The 25067-nt window shown below is 57.8% G+C and overlaps 2 protein-coding genes and 3 long non-coding RNA genes across 5 annotated transcripts in view; 1 reads left to right on the top strand and 4 right to left on the bottom strand.

Moving 5' to 3' along the window:
• Positions 1-2796: 2796 nt before the first annotated feature.
• LOC138428750 (uncharacterized) lies at positions 2797-7237 on the bottom strand. Its single transcript, XR_011252561.1, has 3 exons — positions 4938-7237; positions 4568-4661; positions 2797-3202 (listed from the first exon to the last, which is right to left on the bottom strand). It is a non-coding gene; the product is annotated as an uncharacterized lncRNA (long non-coding RNA).
• A 1799-nt stretch (positions 7238-9036) lies between these two features.
• On the bottom strand, positions 9037-11352 carry LOC138428749 (uncharacterized). The gene is made up of 3 exons (XR_011252560.1): positions 10984-11352; positions 9587-9752; positions 9037-9484 (listed from the first exon to the last, which is right to left on the bottom strand). It is a non-coding gene; the product is annotated as an uncharacterized lncRNA (long non-coding RNA).
• Positions 11353-12494: 1142 nt separating this feature from the next.
• BRI3 (brain protein I3) lies at positions 12495-19838 on the top strand. Its single transcript, XM_069569567.1, has 3 exons — positions 12495-13178; positions 13675-13777; positions 19428-19838. The coding sequence occupies exons 1-3, from the start codon at positions 13040-13042 to the stop codon at positions 19558-19560; spliced, it is 375 nt and encodes a 124-aa protein (XP_069425668.1). The 5' UTR covers positions 12495-13039; the 3' UTR covers positions 19561-19838.
• On the bottom strand, positions 13505-14908 carry LOC138428751 (uncharacterized). The gene is made up of 3 exons (XR_011252562.1): positions 14767-14908; positions 14046-14231; positions 13505-13883 (listed from the first exon to the last, which is right to left on the bottom strand). It is a non-coding gene; the product is annotated as an uncharacterized lncRNA (long non-coding RNA).
• Positions 19839-19955: 117 nt separating the features above from the next.
• BAIAP2L1 (BAR/IMD domain containing adaptor protein 2 like 1) overlaps positions 19956-25067 on the bottom strand; it is a 76935-nt gene continuing 71823 nt past the window's right edge. The window contains exons 13-14 of the mRNA XM_069569566.1: positions 21964-22001; positions 19956-21430 (exon numbers count right to left, since the gene is read on the bottom strand). Coding sequence (XP_069425667.1) covers positions 21355-21430; positions 21964-22001 — 114 coding nt within the window. The 3' untranslated portion in view covers positions 19956-21354. The remainder of the gene's footprint in view (positions 21431-21963; positions 22002-25067) is intronic.

The raw sequence follows: 25067 nt of genomic DNA, 5'->3' as shown, positions 1-25067 counted from the left end.
CATCACTTATCTCTGATGCCGAAGCTGGGACTGGCCCGGGGACAGCATTGGCTTAGATTGTGCACACAGCAGGAGCGGGTGTGAGAGCGTGCTCAGCAGCCGTGTCTGGCACAGCCCGAGTGTCTGTCACCAGTAGAATGGATGAATACATGTGGCCTATGTGTTTCTACATGGGATGTTACTGGAAACAGCAGAAACGGAAGGACAGCCATGCAGCAACATGGATGAATCCTGAACATGTGCCAAGTGAGCGAGCCAGACCCCCACAGAGCCTTATATGACCCTTTTGTGGTGAAACTCAAAAATAGGCAAGAAATTATAACATTGGAGGATGTACTTTAATGGTCAAAGTATCAAGACAGTGAGTACCGTAATGTTACCATAGCAACCAGGATGTAGATGCCTTTGGTGGCACTAAAGGGATGTACTGAGGCTTTGGGATTGTTGCCAACATTCTAGTTCTTGACCCATGTGGTGATTACATGTTTTTCTTTAAAATAATTCACACTTATGTCTATATTTTTCTCTATGTTTTATATTTTACAATTTTAAAAGGTTTTTTTCTTTTCTGTTTGAAAAGGATGTATAGTAAAAGTGACTGTCCTAGTTTTTCATGAGTGGGATGACTTACCAATGACAGCATCACACGATTTTTTTTTTTTTTGGCCTCAACCCTCAGCTTGTGGAACCAAACTTGTGTCCCATGCATTGGGGAGGTGGAGTCTTATCCACTGGATCACTAGGGAAGTCCCCCACACATGATTTTTAAAAAGGCTATAGTTGGAACAGTCTGGAAGAAAGGCAAGACGAGGTGAGCTGGGAATCTGAGGCAGAGAGAGAACTCTGAGATGATAGTGACACCGATGTTGAAGACGAGACGCTTGAGTTAGAAGTCATTTCCAGAAAAGTAAGAGTGAAAAGAGTTTTCTCAAGATAATAATTTATCCCAAATGTGGCTTGAAAATAAGTACGTGAAGCCAAGTTAGCAAATATTATAGACATGCATCTCATTGTCATCCTCAAAAAACGGAGCCTAAGTGAGCCGTATCCTTTGCAGGTGCTTCTCTTGGGGAAAGAGCAGGGTCCCCCGCGTTCACACAGCCCCCGAACCCCGCCTGACACATCCTCGGGTTCCTGGAAGGAGAGTGATTTGCCCACGTTCACACGGCTGCTCAGGATTCTTGGATCCCAAACCAAACCATGAAAGAGGATCCCTGGTGACGGGTTTTGTTTAGCTTGTGGAGTCTGCACCGGGCGGCCAAACCAGGTTCAGAAAACAGGCAGAAACCAAGGGCCCCTGAAGCTGCGGGGCCATCTGATTGGGAGGGGTGCAGCGCGGCTTTCGGGGCGTTAGGGTTTCTCTGATGGGGCAGTAGTTTGGCCGAGGCCAGGATACAGTGAAGGTGTGAGGATGCGGGGGAGGGAAGTGGACAAAGCGAACGTCAAGGGCAAAGGCCCGGAAGCAGGGACTTTGGCCAGCTGACTGGAGCCAGGGCGCAGGCGGCCTAGAGGGAGGAGGCCTCTGGGGCCATGGCCAACCCATGAGCTCATACTGCTCTGCAGGGACCCGTTACTGTGAAGGGTGCACAGGGTGGTTGTGACACAGAAGTGGAGGAGGAAATGTGTGTGTGCTTGCCAAGTCGCTTCAGTCATGTCAGACTCTGCGACCCTGTGGACTGTAGCCCACCGGGCTCCTCTGGCCATGGGGATTCTCCTGGCGAGAACACTATTCTGGAGTGAGTCGCCATGCCCTCCTCCAGCGGATCTTCCTGACACAGGGATCGAACTCAGGTCTCTCATGCCTCCTGCATTAGCGGGAGGGTCCTTTACCGCTAGTGCCGCCTGGGCAGCGGGGGGAGTGATAGACCGTGTTTAGCTTTCACTGACTTCACTGTCTACTCAGGGTGGCCCCTGAGGTCTCTACCTCTCCCCCCATAAAACTCCTTCCCTCGAATGGGGGCTGACATGGAACAACCTTCTAGCTGGCAGAATAATGCAAAGAGAAGGGGATTTGGCAGGTGTAATTACAATATCATATCAGTCTAGTCTGAGTTATTCAGAATGAAGATTATCCTGGGTGAGCTTGGCTTATTTATGTAAAAGCCCTTTGCAGAGGGACTTCACTCTTTGAGGCAAGAAACTCTCTCTTCTGATGGCCTTGCAGAAGCAAACAGCCAGGCTGTGAGCAACCCCTGGGGGACCATGGGCAGCCTCTAAATCCAAGGGCGGCCCACAGTCAAGAAGCTGGCTCCCTCAGTCAGCAGCTTCCAAGAAGTGAATCCGGCCGGCAGCTTGCACGGACTGACAGCAGATCCTTGTCACTCAGACCTCCAGGTAAGACTGCAGCCCAGTCGGTCGCAAACTCGTGAGACCCCCGAGCAGATGACCAGTGAAGCCGAGCCCGGACTCCTGACCCAGAGAACCTGCGAGATCACTGATGGGGCGCTGTGTTCAGCTGCTAAGTCTGTGGTCTTCTGCTGGGTAGCACAGAAAGCTAACCCAGAGGGCAGCTGCTGGCAAAGAGGTATGCTGTTCCTCCTCCCGTTATAAAGTGACACTGCTTACTTATTTCTGTGGACCAAGGGACAAAGCCACTGGCCTCCCAGAAAGTGGGACGTGTCCACACTGGTGGTCACTCGAGAAGCAGGTGGGGTCTGCCCTAGCACTCACACAGAGCAGCCAGGGAGCGGGTGGGCTCAGCAGGGTGCTCCCGGATATTGCAGCTGTCTCCCCAGGTGTCCAGGAGGACTCAACCCTTCATTTCATCAGGCGGCCTTGTTAATTTTCACACAACGCTAACAGAGCAAACATGACTCTTTAATAATGCTAACAGGTCAAGTCACTAATTCATAATGACAGGACTGCGTTAGTCAAGCAGAAAAACCCAGAGATGGATTATGTAATGGCCCAAGAATTTCGCTTGACTTTTTCCATAAGAAGTTACAGAACACCATCAAGCAGGACTATAGATGGCATAGTTTTGGGGAGACACAAGGTGGAAAAGAATCTAAGTGAAGGGTTTGCGCTTTCAAATCTGATCGATGCAGCAAATGGCGTTTACTTATAAACAGCAACTTTAGTCTGATGGCCCTGGGAAGCGCAGTCTAGATCCGGCTGCATCCAGGAACTCCTCCGTCTATAACCAAAACACCTTAACCCAGCTAATGAGAGACTGTGTTCTTCTTCTCTGGGGCCTTCAGTCCTGGAAAAGTATCAAAATAAACAAAGCTGTAACCTGAAAAAGGTATTTGAAAAAAAAAGAGAGGGAATAGTGAAGACGTTAGTTAAATCCATGATGTTGCTACTTGGGGTAAGAGGTTGGCTTGGTAATCATTGCATTAATATATGCTTTATTTGTTGTCTGAGGTGTCTGCAATATTCAAAAGAATCTAACCATGCCATACTTATAACTGCAGGTTACACTATTTAATAAGAGAACCTCTTTAACGTATTTGCCATTGTTATTTAGATGTGCCCCAAAAGAGAGATTTGTAAAATCTGGTTCACTGAACAAGAATTGAGTTCAACAGGGTGCACGGCACATGGGCACTCCTGGGAAATCGTCAAGGGAAAAGGAAACTGCTGTCTGATCTGAGGGGTGGGGGGGCTGGGCTTTCAACGAGCAGGGACATATACACTGGTCAGAAAGAGGACAGAGATTGTGGGATCTCGAAGGAGGAGAAAGCTCTCCAGGGAAAAAAGCAACTTGCACAACAAAACAGAAAGGTGAGCCCCTGTGGGGAAAAAGTCAACCCTTGTCAATTACATGTATGCATGTTTTTGTTTAGTCTAAGTCTTATCCAACTCTTTGTGACCCCGTGGTCTGCAGCCCACCAGGCTCCTCCGTCCATGGGATTCTCCAGGGCAAGAATACTGGAGTGGGTGGCCATTTCCTTCTCCAGGGGATCTTCCTGACCCAGGGATCGAACCCACATCTCCGGAGCCTGCTGCATTGCAGGCAGATTCTTTACCACCGAGCCACCTGGGAAGCCTTGCATACACGTGTAACAAGAACGATAATTCCCACCTTAAGCCATTCGCCAAAACTTCCGGGCTGGTGGGGCGGGGGGAGGGCAGTCGGGCCGCACCTGCGGTCAGTGCTGCGTGTGCCGCAGGCCTGCGCAGGGTCCCCGGCAGCACCTGGGGCTCCGAGGCAGCCCCACACTCCGCTGACAGCCGCCCACTCAGCTGTTGTGTCCTCTCAGAGATCCGCTGAAGTACCTCATTTTACTTGGGAGTGCCTTGGTCTGCAAGGAGATCTAACCAGTCCATCCCAAAGGAAATCAGTCCTGGGTGTTCACTGGAAGGACTGATGCTCAAGCTGAGGCTCCAATACCTTGGCCACCTGATGCGAAGAGCCCATTCATTGGAAAAGACCCTGATGCTGGGAAGATTGAAGGTGGGAGGAGAAGGGGACGACAGAGGATGAGATGGCTGGATGGCATCACTGACTTGATGGACATGAATTCGAGCAAGCTCGGGGAGTTGGTGATGGACAGGGACTGGCGTGCTGCAGTCCATGGGGTCACAAAGAGTCGGACACGACTGGGCGACTGAACTGACTGACCTCGTTTTACAGGTGAGGAAACTGAGTCACAAGTGGGCTCCTCTTTAGTGGGCCAGGACACGCAGCCCCGAGATGGAAGAGCAGGCTGTGTCCCCTTTGAAAGAGAGACCACACCGTTAGACCTGCCACAGGCTACAGGCCCTGGTTCCTCCAGGTAGGAAGACAGGAGACCCGTTTTAGGAAAGGGCGCCTCTTCTACATGAGAGGTGAGGGTTCCCGAGCCGGAGGCACCAAGACCCAGTCCTACGCTGCAGCATCCAGCTCAGCTGGTGTGATCGTGGGAACTGCAGGGAAAGCCCAGCCTTGGAAGTGGGTTCCTCGGGCAGGGCGGCCCGTGGGGAGCCGCGGCACCCTCCACGCGGTGCCGCACCTGTCAGCGCTTTGCCCGGCAGCAGCTGAAAGTACTGGCAGTCGAGATCACGGGACACGCCTCTGGGCTCCTCTCGCCGGCTCCACGCACAGCTCTCCTCCTGGCGGAGCTGCAGAACCCCCGGCCTTTCCTTGGGTCTCCGTGGAAACCGGAGAAGGAACTTGTCCTTGGAAAGCAAGGGGAGCCACCCAGGAAAGCAAAGCAGGGAGCGGCGGGCCCATTCGAGGGGCGCCTGCTTCCTGGGGCCTCTGCTTGCTGACAGTCCTGCCCCCGCCGCTGCCCTCGGGGACCAGGAGAGCCTGCCCCCTTGGGTCCTCACCTGGCGTCTCCGAGACTCTTCTGTGACCCCCTGGACCGAAGTCCGCCAGGCTCCTCAGTCCATGGGATTTGCTAGGCAAGAGTACTGGAGTGGGTTGCCGTTTCCTTCTCCAGGAAGTCTTCCCAGCACAGGGATGGAACCCGTGTCCTGCGCTGGCAGGGATAGCCCCTGGGAAGCCCCCACCACTCGTTGTTTCTGTGTTCGTTGCTCAGTCTTGTCTGACTCTTGGCGACCCCCTGGACCGTAGCCCGCCAGGCTCCTCTGTCCACAGAACTCTCCAGGCAAGAATACCACTCCTAAGTCTTGGCTTTTACCAAGGATCCCTGGGCAGTGGTATTAAACGGGCTCCTCTCCGAGAGCCCCAGCTGCCAGAGGTGGAATCCAGACTGGCTTCTTCGCAGCGGTGGAGACTGCAGGCTCAGAACCTGAGAACCCTGGATTGTGAGGCCGCATTCTGTGAACCCCGCGGCCGGCCCTGCCCCACTCCTCCAGGCCTTCTGCCCGCGATGGCCCCACCCCCGGGGCCTTCTGCGTCCCTCATTCATGTCGCCCCCCGCCTCCTGGTCTCTTCTGCTGGAGCATAAGGGCGCTCTTCCCGGCCCCGTCCGCGGGCTCCCTCCTCCCGCCCAGGGGCCCTTCGCTGAAGCCAGCCATGTCCACCGTGCAGGCGGCAGGTAGGAGCCGGGAGGGCGGGCCAGGCCGGGGAGGGGATGGAGGGGGTGCGGGAGAGGGTCCTGTCTCCTTCCTGAGGACCCCTGCCCTCCTCAGTCCTCCTGGCCCACCCGTTTTTCAAAGCCAGGGACACCTGGCTTCTGCTTCTCTCTGCCGTTGCAGGAAAAGCGAGTTGTAGGGCTCGCTGACAGAATAATGATAGGAAGAGCCCGGATCGAGGCCCTCCCCACCCTGCAGGGCCCTGAGCGATCACGCGCTGGGGGGTGGCCCACAGAGGCCCCCTCCGGACCCCAGGCCGTGCCCTCTCCGCTTGGTGTGAGAGTGGTCATTCACTTGCCCCCAACCAGAGAGATGCCCAGGTGTCACCAAATTCACTGCTTTGGTAAAACGTTACAAGTCCATGCGGCGGCAGATTTCAGAGAGAAATCCCTTCTGTCAGTCTGAGTACCTTTCACTAACGTGGCAGAGGGTGGAAATTCTCCCCTGAAAGATGCTCTGTCATCACAGAAAACAGAGCGGGTCCCAAAGAGCAGACGTCGTCTTAACAAGCGTCTCCCTACTATCTGGACACTGGCTTCTTAAGACTTTTTCAATGTGGACCATTTTTACATCTTTACTGAGTCTGTTACAACACTGCTTCTGTTTTTTATGTTTTGTATTTTTTGGCCACAAGGCATGTGGGATCTTAGCTCTGGACCAGGGATCAAACCTGCATCCCTTGCATTAGAAGGTTGAGTCTTAACCACTGGCCCACCAGGGAAGTCCCTGGGTCCTTTGATTCTGTAAAACTGGGAATGGCCTTCAGGAATGATCCAGACCTATTTCTAGCCCGAGGGGCACACCTCGTGGTTTCTGGAGCAGAGGGACCTGGGTGTGAACCCTCACCCAGGCAGGCAAACTTGAGCTCCGTTAGACGTTCATGGAACATCCGGCAGGTTCCAGGCACTGGGGAGCAGAAATAAGACACGAGGGGCTCAGTGGACCCGACTCAGTGGGGAGACGAACTGTCTCCTCCAGGTGGGTGGTACCTAAGTATCACAGCCTTGATACGAGGCGGGGGTCCCTGCAGTGTCCACCCACACTCAGAGTGGGACACCCGTGGACTTTGCCCTTGAAACGGCGCTTCTGTCGTGGAAGGTGAGGTGAAGCTGCCCCCAGGAGAGGGGACAGTTATAATCCTGAGGGATGCTGAGCGTCTCTGTGTAAGGAAGCCGGGCTTCCGGAGGCGAGGTGACTTGTCACATGGGGAGCGTGTGGGACAGGCGGAACGGGGACGGAGCACGCTTCCTCCCACAGAGCACCCTGCTCTGCTCCTCTGATCGTGGCAGTAACGAGAGGCGTTCGGTTCACCGTGCGTGTGGCCGCCACAAACGTGCGGACCTCGTGTGTCAGCCGTGCTTGGTCTAGACGCGTCAGTGACATCTTTTGGTACTGCAGGGCTGCTCAGAGGTGTTGAGGTCAGGTGCTTGGTAACTTACTTAGCTAGAAACTTGCCATCCACAACTGACTCTGTTCTTGTGAGAGTTACTAGGAAATTCTGACTTCAAGAGATGACTTCTGTGGCCCACTGCACGAGTGGATGTGTTCCCCCAGGCAGGATTATGCAGAGAGGGCCACCTCTGAGAGGATGAAGGGTGTGAAGGTGTTTTACTCTTAGATCTTAAGTTATTCATTTTTGGCTGCAGTGGGTCTTCGTCGCTGCGAATGGGCTTTCTCTGGCTGTGCCAGACGGGGCTCCTCTCTAGTTGCGCTGTGTGGGCTCCTCACTGTGGTAGCTACTCTTCTTGGGCAACATGGGCTCTGCAGCTTGCAGGCTCAGCAGCTGTGGTTCGAAGGCTTAGTTGCCCCGTGGCACATGGGATCTTCGTTCCTGGACTAGGGATCGAACCCATGTTTCCAGCATTGACAGGCGGATTCTTAGCCACTGAACCACCAGGGAAGTCCCAGTATGGATTTAAATACAGTAATACATCCAGGCGGATCCCAGAGGTATTTTGGGTTTTGGTTCACTGCAATAAAGTGAGTCACAGTTTTTTTTTTTTTCTTTCCCCAGTGCATATAAATGTTATGCTTACAACACCCTGTAGTCTGTTAATAGCATTATGTCTAAAAACATACATACCTTAATTTTTCTATCGAAGGATAATGGCTTGACAGAATTTTGCCGTTTTCTGTCAAACCTCAACGTGAATCAGCCATAGGTATACATGTATCCCTTCCCTTTTGAACCTCCTCCCCCATCCCCATACCTTAAAGATACTTTATTAAAAAAAATACTAACCATCATCTGAGCCTTTAGTGCGTCACAGCTGTGACATCAAAGACCACTGAGCACAGATCACCATCACAAATGTAATGATAACGAACCGACTTGAAATATCGGGAAAGTTACCAAAATGTGACAGAGACGTGAGGTGAGCGTGTGCTGTTGTAAAACTGGTTCTCACAGACTCGCCACGGGCTTCACTTTCTTCAATTAAAGAAAAAAAATGAAGTATCTGCAAAGTGCACCGGACGAGGTCTTGCCTTTACTTTCAGTAAGACTCACCACGTGACTTGCACAAAATTGTCGCCTGTGTGGTATAAGAAACACCTGTGCTTAATTTATAAAATATTTAGAAAGATTTGTTTGGTAGAACTGTAAGGCTGGCCACAGGCTTACCATCAAACCGAAAACTCAGTGTTTATCCAAGAGAAATATTTAGCAAATATTTGGTAAGGGCTTTCTCTGAGCCAGACAGTCTGTAATCAGTTACAGTCTTGGATTTTGAAATGTTATTTGCTTCCTTCTTCTTTTTTTTTTTTGCCACAATCCCAACCATGTGAGGTGGTAACTTCTTGAATGTGTGAGCAGCCCATGTGACGGGCTGTTAGTACTTCTCAAAGCCTGCCAGAAAGGGCACCATCCTGGTTTTGGTGTCCTCTGACTACAGCTGAGGACAGTTCTTGCTGACTGTCAAGGTCTGCAGGGAGGACAGTGGGAGCTTCGCTGCCCCTAGCCAGGGGACAGCACGTCCACTACCTGACCATGTGGACCCAACCACGTCCCCTGCCGAGGGCTCGCAGCAAAACATGCACACAGACCAGTTAAAACCATATTCTCACTTCTGTGGAACCGGCAACGCTAAGATATATTTTTTTGGTTAATGTACTCATGATGTAAAAGTGGATTAGGAGCAGAATTTCAGCAATCTGAAAAATATGCACAGGAGAGAAGTAATTTTTTTTTTCTATTTTTAAAAATGTTTGACTTTGCTGGGTCTTCGCCGCGGCGCAGGCTTCTCTCCAGCTGTGGCCCCTGGCGGCACATGGGCTGCTCCCTGCTGTGGCCCTCCCGCTGCAGAATCATGGGCTCTAGGGCCTGCAGGCTTGCATAGGCACGGATTCTGGGCTCCAGAGCACAAGCTCAGTAGTTGTGGCACATGGGCTTAGCTGCTTCTCGGCACGTGGGATCTTCTTGGAACAGGGATCGAACCTGCATCTCCTGCGCTGACACGCAGAATCTTTACTGCTGTGCCACGAGGAGGTGTTTCCAAGTCTTCTTCAAGAACTGTTTCTGTTAAAACGAGCAACCAGTGGCTGGCCTTTCTGGCGCACCTGGCTTGGAGACCCGGTTCGTTAGGGTCAGGAGCACTCAATCTGGGATCCAGAGACCCACCTTCCGTGGCTCGGGGACCATGGAAATGCCCCTCCACCTCTCTGCCCAGGTTTCCTCGTTAAGTGGTTGGGGGACACCGGTGCCTCCTTCTTGGGATGGCCCCGGGATGAGCTGACGTAGGAGGTGGCTTGGAGGTGAGGTTACTCCCAGAAGCGGGTCTTGCTTCCTGTTTCACACAGAGGCCATCGGAAGAAAGCATCCCCTCCGCCCACCCGCCACCTGCACAGGCACCCACGTGTCCCAGATCCCGCCAGGGACCCCATCCTCTTTCTCCTCCTCCCCAAGCCCTTCCTCCCACTGCCCCTCAGCATCTGATTGTTCCTACCAACTTACAAACCTGCTGTTCCTTCCCCTTCCATTCAAACACCTGCAAACTCGCAACACACAAGAGCTGGTCCTTTTGAGCTCCTGTGGGTAGACTCTCCCACCTCCTTCTAGACCTACACACCTTCCAGCCCGGCCCGCTTTGAATACCAGTGTAACACGGCCCATCCCGCTCACCCAACCCCCAGCACCTACCACTTTGCAGCTGGCTCACCGCCTGCCCCCCCGCCCCCCACATTAAAGCATCAGCTCCATGAGCTGGGCAGTCACTAGTGTTGGTGCCTCCTGGGGCAGAGTGTCTGTTCCAGAACACTTGGGGGTGAGCGGCCACTGAGATGGTCTCAGGTCTGTATTCGAAGGGCAGTGCCTCTCAGATGCGCATGCTTTCCTTTGCTCAGTGTCTCTCCATGGTTCAAGTGTTGCTGGGCTCCTTTGCCTCCTTACCTGTCCACCCTGGGGCTCCCCTTTTTGATACCTTAAAAAAATTATTTATTTGGCTGTGCCAGGTCTTAGTTGCAGCAATGTGGGATCTAGTTCCCTGACCGGGGATCGAACCTGGGCCCCCTGCATTGGGGGTGTGGTGTCTTCTCTGCTGGCTCCTCTCAATCCACACCCAGGCCCTGGCACCACCGTCACCTGAGCCAGAAACTTGAGCATCCGGAGTCTCCCATATCCACTCTGGAAGTTGCCAGGTCTTAACAGGCTCTCCACCTCCCTCACACCTTTGTCTCCCCAGCTGTCCCTTCCCCATCGATTCCCCAGCCTCCTTTCACTCCACACCGCTGCCAGTCATTTTCCTAATGGTAAATCTGACGCTCCTGCTGTCCTGTTTCAGCTCCCAGCAATCCGGCCTCCCCCCGGGGCCACGTCAGGTGGCTCGGTGTCTCAGCAGGTAGCGGCTGCTGCTCTCTGGGCCGCAGCTCACTCTTCCAGGCATGCTTGTCCCCAGGCCTTCCTTCCAGGTGAGGCAGCCAGGGCCTCTGGGCATCTCTAAACAACCGCTCAGGCCTCTCTGCACTGCCTTTGTGAGTTTACTGTCTGGCTGCGTCTCTTCTGCATCCCTGACCAGTTACCTTTGTCCCTTGCAGTCTGTGCTGGGGTGGGGAGGCAGAGCTGGGAGAGCAGGTTACCCCTGGCTCAGCCACGACTGATGGGGAAGGGCCTGCTTGTTGGGTAACCTCACGTCCTCTCATTCACAGATGCGGGTTTCCAAGCTCCAGCGGAGGCACTGCTGGGGGTAGAAATCTGTTATAGGAAGAGAAGGGAGCCAAAGGCTGTGGTTCTGTGGAGTTTGATCTGTAAACAAAGACACTGGAGAAAGGGAAAATTAACCCTGAAATTGAAGGGACATCTGCCAACTTAACTGGAGTTGGATAGGAAAGGCTTAGGGGAGGGGGGGCGGGGGAAGGATGCCCCTCACCTTGTGTCCACAGCTGGCCAATATTAGGGGGCCTGCCCAGAGCCTACTGTTTCTCTCTCCTTGGTGAGGCTTGGGGCTGGCCCTCAGTTTTCCTGGGGTGCGGCCGGGGGGGGCTCTTGGTTTCACTGCTGTCTGGCTGGCTGGTTACAGCTCAGACTCCTGGGAAGGCATGGCCTCCCTAGACCTCTGCTGGCGGGAAGTCGCTGGCCACTGGAGTACAGCCGCCATTCTGGACTGGGACCCCCTCCCTCACCCCCATCTGCCTGCCCCTTGTCCCTCCCCACAGGCTTGTTGGGAGGTCCGCAGTTGAGCAGTACTGGGATAACAGGTGTGGATGGGGGGTCCCAGGAGCTACACTCCTGATAAAGAATCACGATGCTGTCTCACGAAAAGTTAAAAATGAGGTGGGGTCTGAGAGCTGTCCCTGAGCTAGATCAAGGTGCTGGTCAGGTGAGAAAGGCTGGGAAACCCCCGATGCTGCAGAAGGCGGGGAATGGGTGCAGGGGGAGCCATGGTGTGGCCCCAGCGTGCACGTCTGTCAGGTTCAAGTTTATTACCAAACTACTAAGCGCTGGCGTGCGACAGGCCCAGGGCTTCCGTGAGGGCGTGAGGCCCAGAGGCCTTGGCGGTCCCGTTTAGGTCCCTCCTCTCCTCTGAGCTGTCTCCGGACTGTGAACCGGGGGTCAGTACTTCCCAGGTTGCTGGGAAGACTGGGGACCCAGGAAGGGCAGGGGGCAGCGCCCGCCGTCCCCAACAGGGCAGTACATGTAATCAGAGGCCACAGCCCCATACATGACCAGATTTATCAAAATAAAACCGAGGCACTGGACGCCAGCTGGGCGCGAGCAGGCCCGGCTCGCCGCAGCTTCCACTGCCCCTGAACGCTGCCCGACCCCGACCCGGGTCGCTCCGGAGGCTGAGTCCCCGGTCCTCCTCCCCTGGCGAAGACGACCAGGGGGCGGCCCGGGGGCCCGAGCCGCCGGGCCCGTCCTCCGGGCCGTCCCCGCCTGCGGGGCCCCGGCCCTCTTCCGGGACTGGTGGGTTCGGGCCCCCGGACGCCTGGCGGGTTTGGGGTCTCCGTCCTCCGAGATCAGGACCTGGCGCTGGGAGGGCGCGGCCGACAGGCCATAAGGTGACGGCGCTGGCGCGGCGCCTCTGGGAGTCGTGCGCGTGCGTGTGTCGGGGGGGTCTCCTCGGGGTGTGAGGCCCGAGGCCGCGGAGGTGGAGTAGGAGCGCCCGCCGGGGAGGCGCGCCGGGTCTTCGTCGACCAGGCGGCCGACGAGGGCCCGGCCCCTTTAAGCGCCGGCGGCCCCGCCCCCTGCGTCTCCCTCACCCCCCGCCCACCCCGCTTCCCGCCCCCGCGGGACGTCCAGCGGGGAGGCGCGCGGGGTCTCCGTCGACGAGCGGCCCGCGGGGCGGCCGAGGGAGGGCGCGGCCCCTTTAAGTGCCACTGGCCCCGCCCCCCGCGCCTCCTCCCGCCCCCGCGGGAGCCGCGCCACGTGACCCAGGTCTTGTGACCGGCGGGGGAGGCGCGGGGGGAAGCCCGCGGCGCCCGCCTCCAGGGGCCCAGCCCCGCTGCAGCCGCCGCCGCCGCCGCCGCCGCCCGCGAGCCGCGGGTCCCGCCGCCGGGCGTCCGCGCGTCCGAGCGAGGCGCAGCCGGGGGCGAGTCTGAGCGGGAGCCGAGCCGGGCGCGGGGGGCGCCGCCCGCCATGGACCACAAGCCCCTGCTGCAGGAGCGGCCGCCCGCCTACAACCTGGAGGCCGGCCAGGGCGAGTTCGCGTGCGCCCCGCACGGCTACGGCGCCATCGCCGCCGCCCCGCCGCCGCCCTACCCCTACCTCGTCACAGGTGCGCCGGGGCCGGGCCCGGGGCGCGGGCCGGGGGCCCGGGAGCGAACTTCGGGCGGAGTTCCACCGCGACCTTTAACCCCGAAACCAACTTTTCTCCGGACGTGGCGGCGGCGGTGGGGGGCGCGGTCGAGGGGAGACCTCGGGGTCCGGCCCGTGCAGGGGGTCGGGGACGGCGCCGCCCCGGGAACCGGAGGTCGGGCCCCCGAATCTGGGCACCGCCCGAGTGCCCTGAGCCCATCTGCGGGGTCGCTCGCGCCCAGTTCGCTCTTCCTAGGAAGCACGTCCATCTCTCTGCAGGTTTAACTCTATTAAGGAGACGCTGTCCACAAGTTAACGTTTAATTAAAGCTCATAGTGGGCACTTAGTGGACGCAGCTGTCGCCACTTTGAAAAGGATGCGAGCGTTTATTTGGTGGGGAGCGGGGAGGGCAGGAGAAGTGCACCTCAGACCCTCTTTCCTCCCTGCCCTCTTCTCATGTGTCTTCCTGCCTACAGGGATACCTACCCACCACCCCAGGGTCTACAACATCCACAGTCGGAATGTCACCCGGTACCCTGCCAATTCCATCGTTGTGGTCGGAGGCTGCCCAGTCTGCAGGTATGTTCCAGGCCTGGGGGCTCCAGAAGCCACTAAGGACACGCTCAGAGCCTCATAAAGGCAGGATCTGGGGGAGACGTGGTCAGTCTCCGGCCAAGCTGCTGACCTACGTCGTGGGAGAGAGCACGCCCGGTGGTCCTTGAGTCCCTACAGGGTTCATGTGGCAGAGGGGACTGGCTGTCCGTCCCTCTCCCCCCGGGGGTGTGCTTTTGGGTCATTGAGCCCCATGGGGATGGGATTCAGAAATGTCAGCAGTTGGACTGATCACCTGCTATCCCTGGTTGTGGGCTCTGCGGTTGCTTCTCGAAGGGGGCCAGAGGTTCTCTTTTTCCCGGGAAGGGTCCGTTTGGAGAGATGGGCCGGAGAGCCCATACTCAGGTGACCAGTGACTTGGAGGAGCTGGAGGGTTGGGGGGTGACGGGTAAGGGCTGCTCCATCCACATCTGGCCGGCAGCTGCGCAAGGACAGGGACACCGAGGTTCTTTGTTTGGGTGGGAGCTGTACTTTATGTCCTTAAAGGTCCAGCCACCAGAATCTTTTGTTTTTATAGGGCCTGAGACGTAGCTACTAGACGCTGTCCTGAGGGCTCAAATTTCCTGCCCTCAGGATTCTAGTGGATTCTAGTGCATGGAAGGTTCCGAAAGTCAGGGCAGACTTGGCCAGAACTGGGTTTTGCGTCTGCCAGGGGGCAGCCTGTGGGGGTGGGGGTGTGGGTGCGGAAGTCGGAGTTGGTGAGATGGAATTGAGAAACTCTGGTTTCCTTAGTTTCAAAAGTGTGTCAGGAAGGCCCTGAGCAGCGTCCGAAGGAAGTTAACAGTTTGAGTCTTGGGCATCAGCTGTGCAGGGAGGACTGGAGGGCCGGGGAAGAAGGGCGCCTAGGAATGGGGGCGGAACTGGACCCCCGGAGCCAGCCACGTGCTTGCTGAGGGAGCGGTGGGCAGGGGAGAGCCCTCTGGGTATCGGTGGCCGGGGCACCCTGAATGGCATACCTGAAACAGGTGTGTCTTCTGACACAGCTGGTGACAGTCTGGCCTTTGGTGAACGTGAAGGGGGAAGGGAGACGACTGGCTGCCTCCAGAGCCGCTCCCTGCCCCGGGCATCTGTGGGCGGCAGAGCCGATCGGTTGGAGGCACGTGGATGGGCTTGGAGTGGGGAGGCGTGGCCCTGGAGGTTGGTCACGTGCCGCGGGACAGGGCAAGGGTCAAGGCTGGTCTTGGCCAAGAGAGCCCCCGGGGGAAGTGGCACAGTGGGGTGGGGAGAGGGAACCGCCGCGCTTGGCTTCCACACGGGTCCTGGGCGCCCAGGCCCATGTGCGCAGCCCAGCTGGGTGACTCCAGGGGCTTGTTTTGGGCACAAGCAGTCTCGAGCCATCTCCTAGTCGAAGGAGGGCGCTAGGCTGGCAGCCAAGGAGTCTGAGGAAGGCCCCTGGAGCGGGGCCCTCCAGCTGGGGTTTCAGCGTTTCGGAGCGGGGCCCAGCCTTCTGGGAGCCGGGCTCCTGTCCTGGTCGTGCCAGCTGCCGGCAGGCCCGGTGCCCCATCTGGGCAGGGGAACGCTGGTGGATGCTCCGGGGTCTGCCTGGCCCCGGGCCCTGGATGGAGGAAAGGAGACCAGCAACCGGTCCTGGGGGCCGAGATCCCCAGGCTCCTCAGGACAGGAGTGATTCCCATGGAGTGGGACCCTGGCTCCCGCCCTCGGCCCTGTCCCTCGGCTCTTCTGGGAAGGGTCGTGGGCTCCGGGCTGGTGAAGGCTGGGGTGGGGAGTGCCCTGCATCCAGAACAGGTTGGGGTCGCAGTCCTCCCGGCCTCTGGGCAGTGGGCGCAATGAGAGGGGAGCACGTGTGCTGAGGACAAGTTTCGGGGCCCCGGTCAGGCCTGACCCCCTCGCTGCCTCTGAGGCGTGTCCTCCTCGGCCCTGATGTCGTCGGAGGACAGAGGGCAGCAGCTGGGCTACTCTGCGGGGGTGCCGCCCTGCCGCAGGGCCCTCCGCTGCTGCAGGCCAGGGGCCAGGTGTGTCCAAGGAGCCTCGGCGGGTCTGGGGAGTCGGCACCTCGAGGAGGCTGAGGAGGGTCCCCTGGGGACTGGCTGGCCTGTCTGGCGACAGCGGTGCATCGGGAGACAGGTGGCTTGTCCTGTGACCGTGCTTCTTCCTTCTCAGCCCGCCTGCCTGGCCCGCCTGCCCTGGGAGCCCAGCAGGTGTCTGCGGGAGTCACACGTCTGTGATTCCCCGAGCGAGGCCTGTGCCGCTTGTTCCTCTGCCGCCGTCGGGGCCCATGTGGGTGGCCCGACCCCGTCTCCCGTTTTTAGCGGCAGGAGGTGAGCGCGCGCACGCTACCTCTGACCACCCTCGGCCCGCGGGCCGGGCACCTCCTGGCCCAGGCCTCGGCCTTGTCTGAGGCGGTCCTCCCCTGGTGCGGGGCCTGTCCCGGGATGCCGGATGCGGAGGCAGGGCTGCGGGAGGCGGGCCTGTGCCGACGGCACCGGCACCGGCCCCGGCCCCGGCCCCGGCATGGAGGCCAGAGGTGCGTCCTGGCTCAGGGTCCTTCTGGGTGCCGCTGGGTGTTGGTTCTGGGGTGACCAGGGGGTGAAGGGGCTCCAGGGTGGCCAGGGTCTTGGAAGCTGAGACAGGCACGAAGGGGGCAGCTGCAGGGGGGCAGATGCTGCCCGCAAATCAGGGCAGTGAGGAGGCCAGCACCCCATCCTCCCATGCCCAGGGGGCATCCCCAGCCTGAGCCCAGCCCTGGGCTGCAGTGGGCGGGGTGCGTAGAGCTGGTGGGGCGTCCAGCCCAGCTTGTCCTGGACTGAGTCTGGTGTTCCCTGAGTCCCCTGTGGGCCTCGAGTCTTGTGGGTGCCCCTGTTCCCCACCTCCCCGGAGGTCCTGAGACCTGCCCCGGGGAGGCCTGCTTAGAGTGGGGCATGTGTGTCCTGAGGGGACGAGATGTGACCTGGTCTTTGAAGGGGGCTGCCTGGTGCTTTGGGGCACCCTGCCCTGTCCCTACCTGGCTCCGGGCTCACGGCTCGTGGAGGAGGCGGAGTCCTCCGGCCCCTGCCCAGGAGGCTGGCTGGTGCTGCTGCTGCCACCGGGTCTCGGAGGGCGGGGGCTCAGAGAGCAGGGGCCCTGGCTGGGTCTGGGCTCTTCGCGGCCCCATCAGGTTTTGGTCCAGCTTCCTGGGGAGGGAGCCCCACCTAGCTGAGCGCCCAGCTTCTCCGTGAGGTCAGAGGCAGCGAGATAACGTGTGTTTAGTTCCCTGATTTCTCCAGTTTCCATATCTTTCTCACCTTCGTTGTGGAGGAACACAGATGGGGTCTTGCTCAGTCTGGATTCAGAAGCTGTTGGTAAAGAGCTGAGCTGATCGGGGCTCCTGAGGGGCTTGGAGGAGACACCAGGTTGCTCAGGAGGGGCTGGCAGGATGGGCGGGGGGTCCGCAGGGACTGGGTGTCTGTACCCTGGGGCTCGTTGCCGTGTCAGGATCTGCCTAGAGACCAGCCTGAGTTTCTCAGTTTCAAAGATTCTGGGTTTTTAAAAAGTAAATCACACCCACTCTGCTTTTGCGGTCCAGGCAGGCAGCACCCATCGTCAGAAGCGAACATCTCTGCAGCAGGACACACATTCCCGTAAAGTGGACACGTTAAGACTGTAAATGGCCACACGGTAGTTGAGGTCACAGTGGCTGCGAGCTGGGTTTGTTACCAACTTTATTAAAAAGTCCCGCTTTCAGAGCCTTTGGTGTTTGAGGCTGTAGCTCAGGTGTGGGCTTAGGGTGCAGGTGAGGCTCGGAGGCTCCTGGTCCCTGGGGTGGCGGGGGCGGGTGTGAGCAGAGCCTCTCTCCTTGCCTGAGGGGAGCGGCCCTGTTCTTCCCCCGAGACTCGGGGTGGCCTGGCCTCCCGGGGGGGTGAGGGGGAGTTGTCCCATCAAACCCAGACTCCCACCAAGGGCGTGGGACGGGCTGCCCTGTGCTTCGGCTGGAGAGAGGGAAGGATCCGCACAGAAGATGCCGCAGGTCTGCTGGCTGAGGCGTGCAGGGCACAGGGCGGGCTGTCGGGGGCCTCCGTGTCTGCCCTCAGGCTGCAGAAGGCCCGACGAGAGCCTGCCCCCTTCCCCTGTGCCCTGTAGACTGGGTCTGGGTCTGGGTGGGGAGTTGATGGGGTGGGGCTGCTGCTGTTTGACCCTTGACCCCAGAGGCCAGGAGATGTCCCAGAGGGGCTGTCTGTGTGGAACAGCTGGGCCAGCCCTGCCCGTGCCCTGGGGGGAGGTGGACGCCTCTAGGCTTCTCCAGCCTGGCGTGCCCTTCAGCGTTCCTGGAGCCCCCGAGGGGACGCACGGGGTTCTAGGCTCTGCCTCTTAGCAGTTTGGGCCTTAAGTGAGATGACAGGGCGTCCAGGCTGGGTGGGTGCTCGGGGAGTGTCTGTCATTGGGCCCCCCTGTTCCTGGAGGGGCACGAGGCACCCGGTGACTCTGGGGCAGGCCTCTCCCAAACGGTCTCAGCTGGTGCGGCTGACCCAGCAGGAGGCCTGGGCCCTTGTCTGCTGCTTCCCCCTTGGATGTTTTGACCAAGCGGACAAACTGCTGTGACTCGGGTTCAACCACAGGTAGAGGAGGTGGGGTAGGCGCCCCGAGGGGGGCCCTAGCCCCCTAGCTGCGCTCCAGTGGCCTGAGGGGCATCCCTGCCCACGTGGGGCCCTGGTGGCGGCACCCCCCACCCCCCTAAGCACAGCCCCAGAGCTTTCTTAGCGGGGGCTCCTGCCTCCTGGGCTGCGGGCCCTGGGAGCTGGGCAGGTGTGGCCTGGGCAGGCAGGGGCTCAGAGGTGTGGTGCCAGCCTTGTGCTTCCCCTTGGGGCGGGCCTGGCCCGCGGGCAGCTTTATTGCCGGGCTGCTCGGACCTTTCCTGAACTCAACGCGGGGCTCCAGGGGAGGGCAGAGAATTGGGTTCCCTAAGAACCCTCTTTGGCTTTCTGCAACGTCCTGGGGCTGCTGGAGAGAGTGCGTGTTTCCTTGAGGCTGTTCCAGCTGGCGTTTGCAGGTGCTAGGGCTTCACGAAGATGGGGAGGGCGTGGGCTGGGGTGGGTCCTGGTTCTCCCACAACGCCGCCCCCTGCAGCTCCGGGGCGGGAGGGAAACAGTTCTGGGGGTGGGGGCTGGCGTCGGGGGGTGGTCTCTGCAGCTGTCAGGGCGCGTGGCAGCTCCTGCTCCACCCGCCTTGGGGGCCTTGGAGAAGGACCCCGGCCCTGGGCGGTGACCTCTTGGGATGTGGTTGGGGGCTGGCCCCTCGTGGTCCCGGGCGTCAGACACTGGGCACGTGGAGGGTTAATGTGACTTTTTCCCAAGAGGAGCTTTGAGATTAAACCTCCCAAGGTAAGTGACACGGTGTGAACCTGGGTGATTTCAACCTTTTGCTGAAACCTGCTGCCCCCTCCTCCCACCAGTAAAAGCCACACACAATCCAAACTGTCACTTTTCTTGGAATTTCCCTCTAGGGCATGGAAAAGTAAGTCTAAAACTTTCAAGTGACTTGGGTTTCGTGTTCTTAGCGATGTAAGTGTTTATGGGAACCAGCATTTGCTGCTGAGAGAGAGCACGTGGCCAAGTGCTCAGCCGGCACCCCCGCGTGTTTCTCTGCAGCGGCACCCTGACCGCACGCCCCCTTGTCTCCGCAGGGTCGGGGTCCTGGAGGACTCGTTCACCTTCCTGGGCATCTTCTTGGCCATCGTCCTGTTCCCCTTTGGGTTCATCTGCTGTTTCGCCTTGAGGAAGCGAAGATGCCCCAACTGTGGAGCCAATTTCACTTAAAGGGAAGAGCGCACCTGGCTCTCCCACACCCCGCTATCTTTTTCTAATGTAAATGTCGTGTACAATAGCTTTATCTGGTGAAGCTTCTGGACTGTTTTGTACAGTGAGGCGGGTGGACTGGGCAGGCGAGGAGGGGCATAGGGAGGGGTCGGAGTGAGGACGCGGGCAGCTCCGCTCCCAGGCGACCACGCTCAATAAAGCGCTGCTTTTATTTTTCGCAGTCTTCAATTTGAGAAAGGGGAGAAACACTGTTTTAAATAAACGAGATCCATACCATTGGTTCCCTGGTTCTGCTTATTCAGTGTGCGCGCGCTGTCACAAAAGAGCCTCACCAGCCCTGACCCCCAACACCATCCAGTTCAGGTGACCTTCCCTTACACAGCTCAAAGAAGTGCTCGTTTTCAAGTTTTTATTCTTACAGTGAAGCCTGATACCTTGACATCTGCAGGGCACGCAGCCCATGCCCAGGACCCACGGCCTGGCTTCTGTCCTGTGAGCAGGGGGGTGTGCGTGGCTGGGGGACCCCCGCCCCTTCCCCTGACTCACGAGTCTCCAGAGCCTGCCCACCATGCCTCCCTGCCTCCACGGTGGGAAGGACATGGTCCCGTGAAGGAAGAGGAGCCGGGCCTGTAACAGACCCGAGCGTCTTGGGTGGTGGACGCGGCAGCTGCTGCTGGACAGCTGCCCTGAGGGGGCGTCTGCGTGGCCCGCCAGCCAGGAGGGCAGGACCGGCCTCGGGGGCGCCATGCCTCGTGCTGTCCGCCTGCGCTTAGGAGCGACATCACGGCAGAGCCAAAAGCTGTCATCAGGAGCGAGGCCCCTTGGTGCCCGGCCTGACCGCAGAGACGGCCCAGCGCTGCTGTGACTGCCTGCCGGGGCCCAGCGCACAGGGTGGGGGCTGAAAATGCTACCCCCCCAGCCGGCTTTATCGGGCTGCTGGCCCAACTGAAAAGGAAACTTGCACCCCGAGAGGTTTCAGAGTAAACAGTGCTGGAGGTAATTTTGGTCATTTAGGTAAGCGAGAGGTGCCTGGTTCCTGCCTGTGGAGTCTCCCGAAGCAGGTGCCACCCTGTGAACCAGGCCCCTGTGAGGCACAGCCTGGTGGGTTTCCTTAGGTCATTCTAGTTAGGTAACTCAGTACCAAGCTCAGTCCCTCTGAGAACTACTCAAGTACTGAGACCCCGACTGTGATAGAGCCAGGCAGATCCTCAGGGCTCTAGAGCTGTCTAAATCGTGAGAACCTGTGGGATGCTTCATCCTGGCTAGGGCTATAGTAAACAGAAATTTTAAAGTTAAGTTAAAAGAATTAAGTGTTATACAATATCCTCATAATTTATATTGCTTAAGATTATTTGCATGCTAGGATGCAAATTTATATAGTATTTTCTTTGAACACAGTGCTATTTAAGAACACATGCTTTATAAAACTGATCTCATTTGCATTTGGGTGCAGAAAGCCAGTCACAAAAGCATCCACTATCCTTTACTCTTGCTATTAAAAAAATCAGAATATTAAAAAGTGATACAGTAAGGATTGGAACCAAATTTACTATTTTTGAACAGAATAGGAAAAAACTTTTAAATGATTGAGTTGTAACTAAACTATGATTTATCTTAAAGAAATGTGTAAATCCAACTCTGTTAACTTAGAAAATGTGCTGATTTGCTCAAGTAGAATACAGGTAAAACCAGACGCCTGTGAAGTTTTACAACGGGATGGCGCTTGTCACACACAAACCTATTGTTCCCGAAAGGGGCCCAACAGGGAACCAAGAGCATGCTGAGGCCGCCTTCTCATCGGATGATTGGTGCTGAGCGGTCATTCGTCACTGTCGGGCGGAGTTTCACAGTAGCAAAGGGGTTCTCTCCACTGCGGGGGGAGAAAAAAATGTTGGCAGAAATACTCCAAGACAGGGATTTGATCTGAAAACAGCCAGTGATTACCCTTGCTCTGTAACATACACTTCTATAAATTTCAGGCGTTTCCTGAACATTATAAAGTTCCGCTCTGGGATGGTTCTCTCCACGCCACCTGTTACAAGCACTAATTGTTTTGTTTTGGACTCGGAGCGGACTGATCCCGAGGCCTCAGGCCTGTGGGCTCCTCTGCAGCTGGGGGTCAGGCGCTGGATGGGGTTGGCTTCTGCCTTGATCCAGAGGGAGAGCCCGTCTTGGAAGGCTCTCCCACCACGACCCTCCCCTGCACCCTATGCAGGACCACAGAGAGGAGGGTGCCCCAGCTCTGTCAGAGGTGGGTACTTCCCTAGCGGTCGGGGTGGTTAGGACTCAGCACTTTCACTGCCAAGGGCCCAAGTTCAGTCCCTCGTTGGGAACTAAGGTCGCGAGCCCAGGCCTCCTGGGCTGAGCTGGGGGGAGAGGCCCTTGGGGAGGAAGTTAACTTACCTGAGGAAAGGAGGCTTTGCAAACCCGTTTGCATTGTTCTGTGGGAAAGAGAAAGAGGACGTGTTCAGTAAGACTTGAGGGTACAGGCATCTGAAGCCCTCGGCGCTGTTGAAAGCAGCGCAGAGAGCTGCCCTGTCTCCATTCACTGGGGAGGAGACATCTACACTCCCCCTGAGGAATCGGGGCCAGAACGGGAGGTGCTGGGCGCTGCTGCTCGCCTGGTCTAGGTGAGAGCCGGCGGTTGAGGGTGGCATCCGGGAGCCTGGTCCTGACGGATGCCATGAGGAGCAGAAAGGCAAAAGGAACCCTTGTTGGTTTTGGTGCCCACAGACTGGTGCCAACTGCCATCGCCTGAGCCCTGGCGTGGCCAGGGGCCAGGTGAGGGCATGTCCTCAACCCCTAGACCTCTGCTCCGGCTGCTGCCGCACGGCTCGCTGTCGGAGCTGGCCGCCCAGGAGGGGGCAGTGTCACGCCGTGTGACAGGCGCTCCCTGGGGGCGGCTCTGCGTGGTACAGACCCTCAAGGCACAGGGAGACTGGGGCCCAGGGCTGCTTCAGACCTGTGCCTACGGGCCTGGGCCTCTGGACACCGTGGCCTGGACCCGGGGCCAGCCACCTCATCCCGAGGGGGAACCCCGCCGCCAGGGCAGTCAGCCTGGCACCCCGATTCCCTGTCTCCCTTTCGGGGGGAAGCCCAGAGCAGCTGCCCCACTTGTCAGCATGACCCCAGGCCTGTCCCCACAGGGCGCACTCAGCAGGCCTTGGCGTAGGCTGTTCCTGTGTTACGGGGGATGGAGGGCTCATTTACGATTCTACAGACGTTCCCCGATGCCCACTGTGCAGCCCCACGTGTGCTCAGGGTGCCCGGGGGAGGCCGAGTCCCGGCTGTGGCTCAGGGGTGGTGGGTGTGTCCTCCCACCTGGGAAGCCACCTTCCTGCTGAGCCTTCCTCCCTGGCCACGGTCTCCGCAGGGCAGGTAGCGGAAACCCCCCTCCTGCCTGTCCCCGGGGCAGGACACTGTCCCCTCTCCCCTCTGTGCCCTCATCTTAGAGAAGGCCCTGCTTGCTGAATGTCGGCACCCCTGCTGCCCTCGAGGCAGAAACCTTGGAGCTCGACTGAACTGTGAACCGAGCTCAGTCGGGGTCTCACGAGCTGTGTCATCTGGGGACAGGACACTCGAGAGAAACAAAGACGGTGAAGGAGATGCATCCAAGTCCAGCCCAGGGGGGGAAGTGGCAGGAGGTAACAGCCCGTGCTGTGAGGAAGGAGGGGAAAAGGACTCTTAACAGGCCGCCTGAAGCCACCGGCCCTGGTGCGCGTCCCATGCCCCCTTGAGCCCGCTCCAGTTGGCACAAGCAGCACACACGCACGCGGGCACCAAGACACCCGCCCAGCGCTGGGAGCACCCTGTCCTAATGAAGGCTGTCAGGCAAGGCATCTCTGACATAAAAATCGTATATCACATAAAAAGCAGCAGTGCTTTCTTAGCTCAGTCTCCCAAGGCAATAGAAGGAAAAGCAAAAACAAAACAAATGGGACCTAGTCCAACTTACACGCTCTTTGCACAGTGAAGGAAACCATCAACAAAACGGAAAGACAACCTACGGTCTGGGAGAAAGTCTTTGCAAACGATTCTGCCAACAAAAGCTTGCTTTCCAAAATGTACAAATAGCTCATACAAGTGAAAGTGTTAACCGCTCAGTCGTGTCCAACTCTTTGCGACCCCATGGACTAAAGGCTGCCAGGCTTCTCTGTCCATGGAATTTTTGGGGCAGGAATACTGGAGTGGGTAGCCATTTCCTTCTCCAGGGGATCTGCCTGATCAAGGGATCGAACCCAGGTCTCCTGCATTGCAGGTGTTTTCTTTACTGTCTGAGCCACTGACCCAGCCAGCTTGTACAATGCAATAACAAAAGCAACTCAATCCACAGGTGGACAGAAGGCTTATCCAACAGACACGTCTCCAGAGAAGACACACAGATGGCCAACGCGCACATGGAAAGGTGCTCAACATCATTAATTACTAGAGAAACGCAAATCCAAGCTGCGACGAGGTGCAACCCTCCAGCCGGCTACAACAGTCATTGTCAAAATGCCTACAAATGACAAACGCTGGAGAGGGTGTGAGGAAAGGGGAGCCTACCTCCACTGTTGGTGGGGATGTAAAATGGTGTAGTCACTGTGGAGAACAGTGTGGAGGGTCCTTAAAAACTGAAAACAGACTTGCCCTCTGACCCAGCAATTGCACCCCTGGGCATATGTCCAGATAAGAATGTAATTCAAAGAGCTGCACGCACCCCAGTGTTCACAGCAGCCGGGACACGGCCGCTGGGGGGCAGCCCCCGGGGCACCTTAAGCAACCCAGTGTTCAAACAAAACTGCCGTAACTGACAGTGCTCGGTGGTTGTGTGAATGCAAAATCTGCACATACCCGCGTCAAGCTGCTGTGCCAGCTTCCCTGGACCCCCGTGTTTGGCTGAGATAGAACCTGGTTTTCTGCAGCGTTATCAGCTGCTGTAAACAGCTTAAGGAAGAGGAATTACCAGCCCCGCCGGGCGTGAGAACCTCTGAGATACGGAATCCCAGGGCTGAGGCTCCGGCCCTCAGGGCTCCTGGACGGGCCTGTCGTGGGACCTGCTCCTTGACCATCACCTTCCAGATCGGTTTCTAAATGGAATCTCGTTCTCTTTCAGGTGAGCTCTACCTGGCGGTCCCATATGGCGGTTGCTCACCATGTGACTAATTAAAACACGAATTTAAAATCCAAGCCTCGGTTCCTTCTTTGTATTCTCCACTTCTCAAGTGCTCAGCAGCCCCCGTGTCCAGTGGCCACTCTGCTGGCCTGCCTGGTTCTGAAACATTTCTGTCTGACCCATCACCTCTCTGGGTGGTTTACTGATGCACAAATGTCTCGACTCTGTGCCTCCTGTCTTTGCAAGAGGCCACCAGGACCCAGTGAAAAACGCGTCTGCACCTGCCCCGAGGGGCTCTCCTGGGGCCAGCACGGGTTACCTGTCCGCCCTGCAGCTTGACTGCTGCTTTGACCTGGTACCGATGAGATGCAGGAGCTCGTCTCAGGCAGGACAGGGTGGGCAGAGGCAGTGG

This window comes from Ovis canadensis, chromosome 24 (genome assembly GCF_042477335.2).
Source record: "Ovis canadensis isolate MfBH-ARS-UI-01 breed Bighorn chromosome 24, ARS-UI_OviCan_v2, whole genome shotgun sequence".
Taxonomy (NCBI): domain Eukaryota; kingdom Metazoa; phylum Chordata; class Mammalia; order Artiodactyla; family Bovidae; genus Ovis; species Ovis canadensis.
Note: the sequence above shows the minus strand (reverse complement) of the source record. Positions and strands in the feature narration are given on the sequence as shown.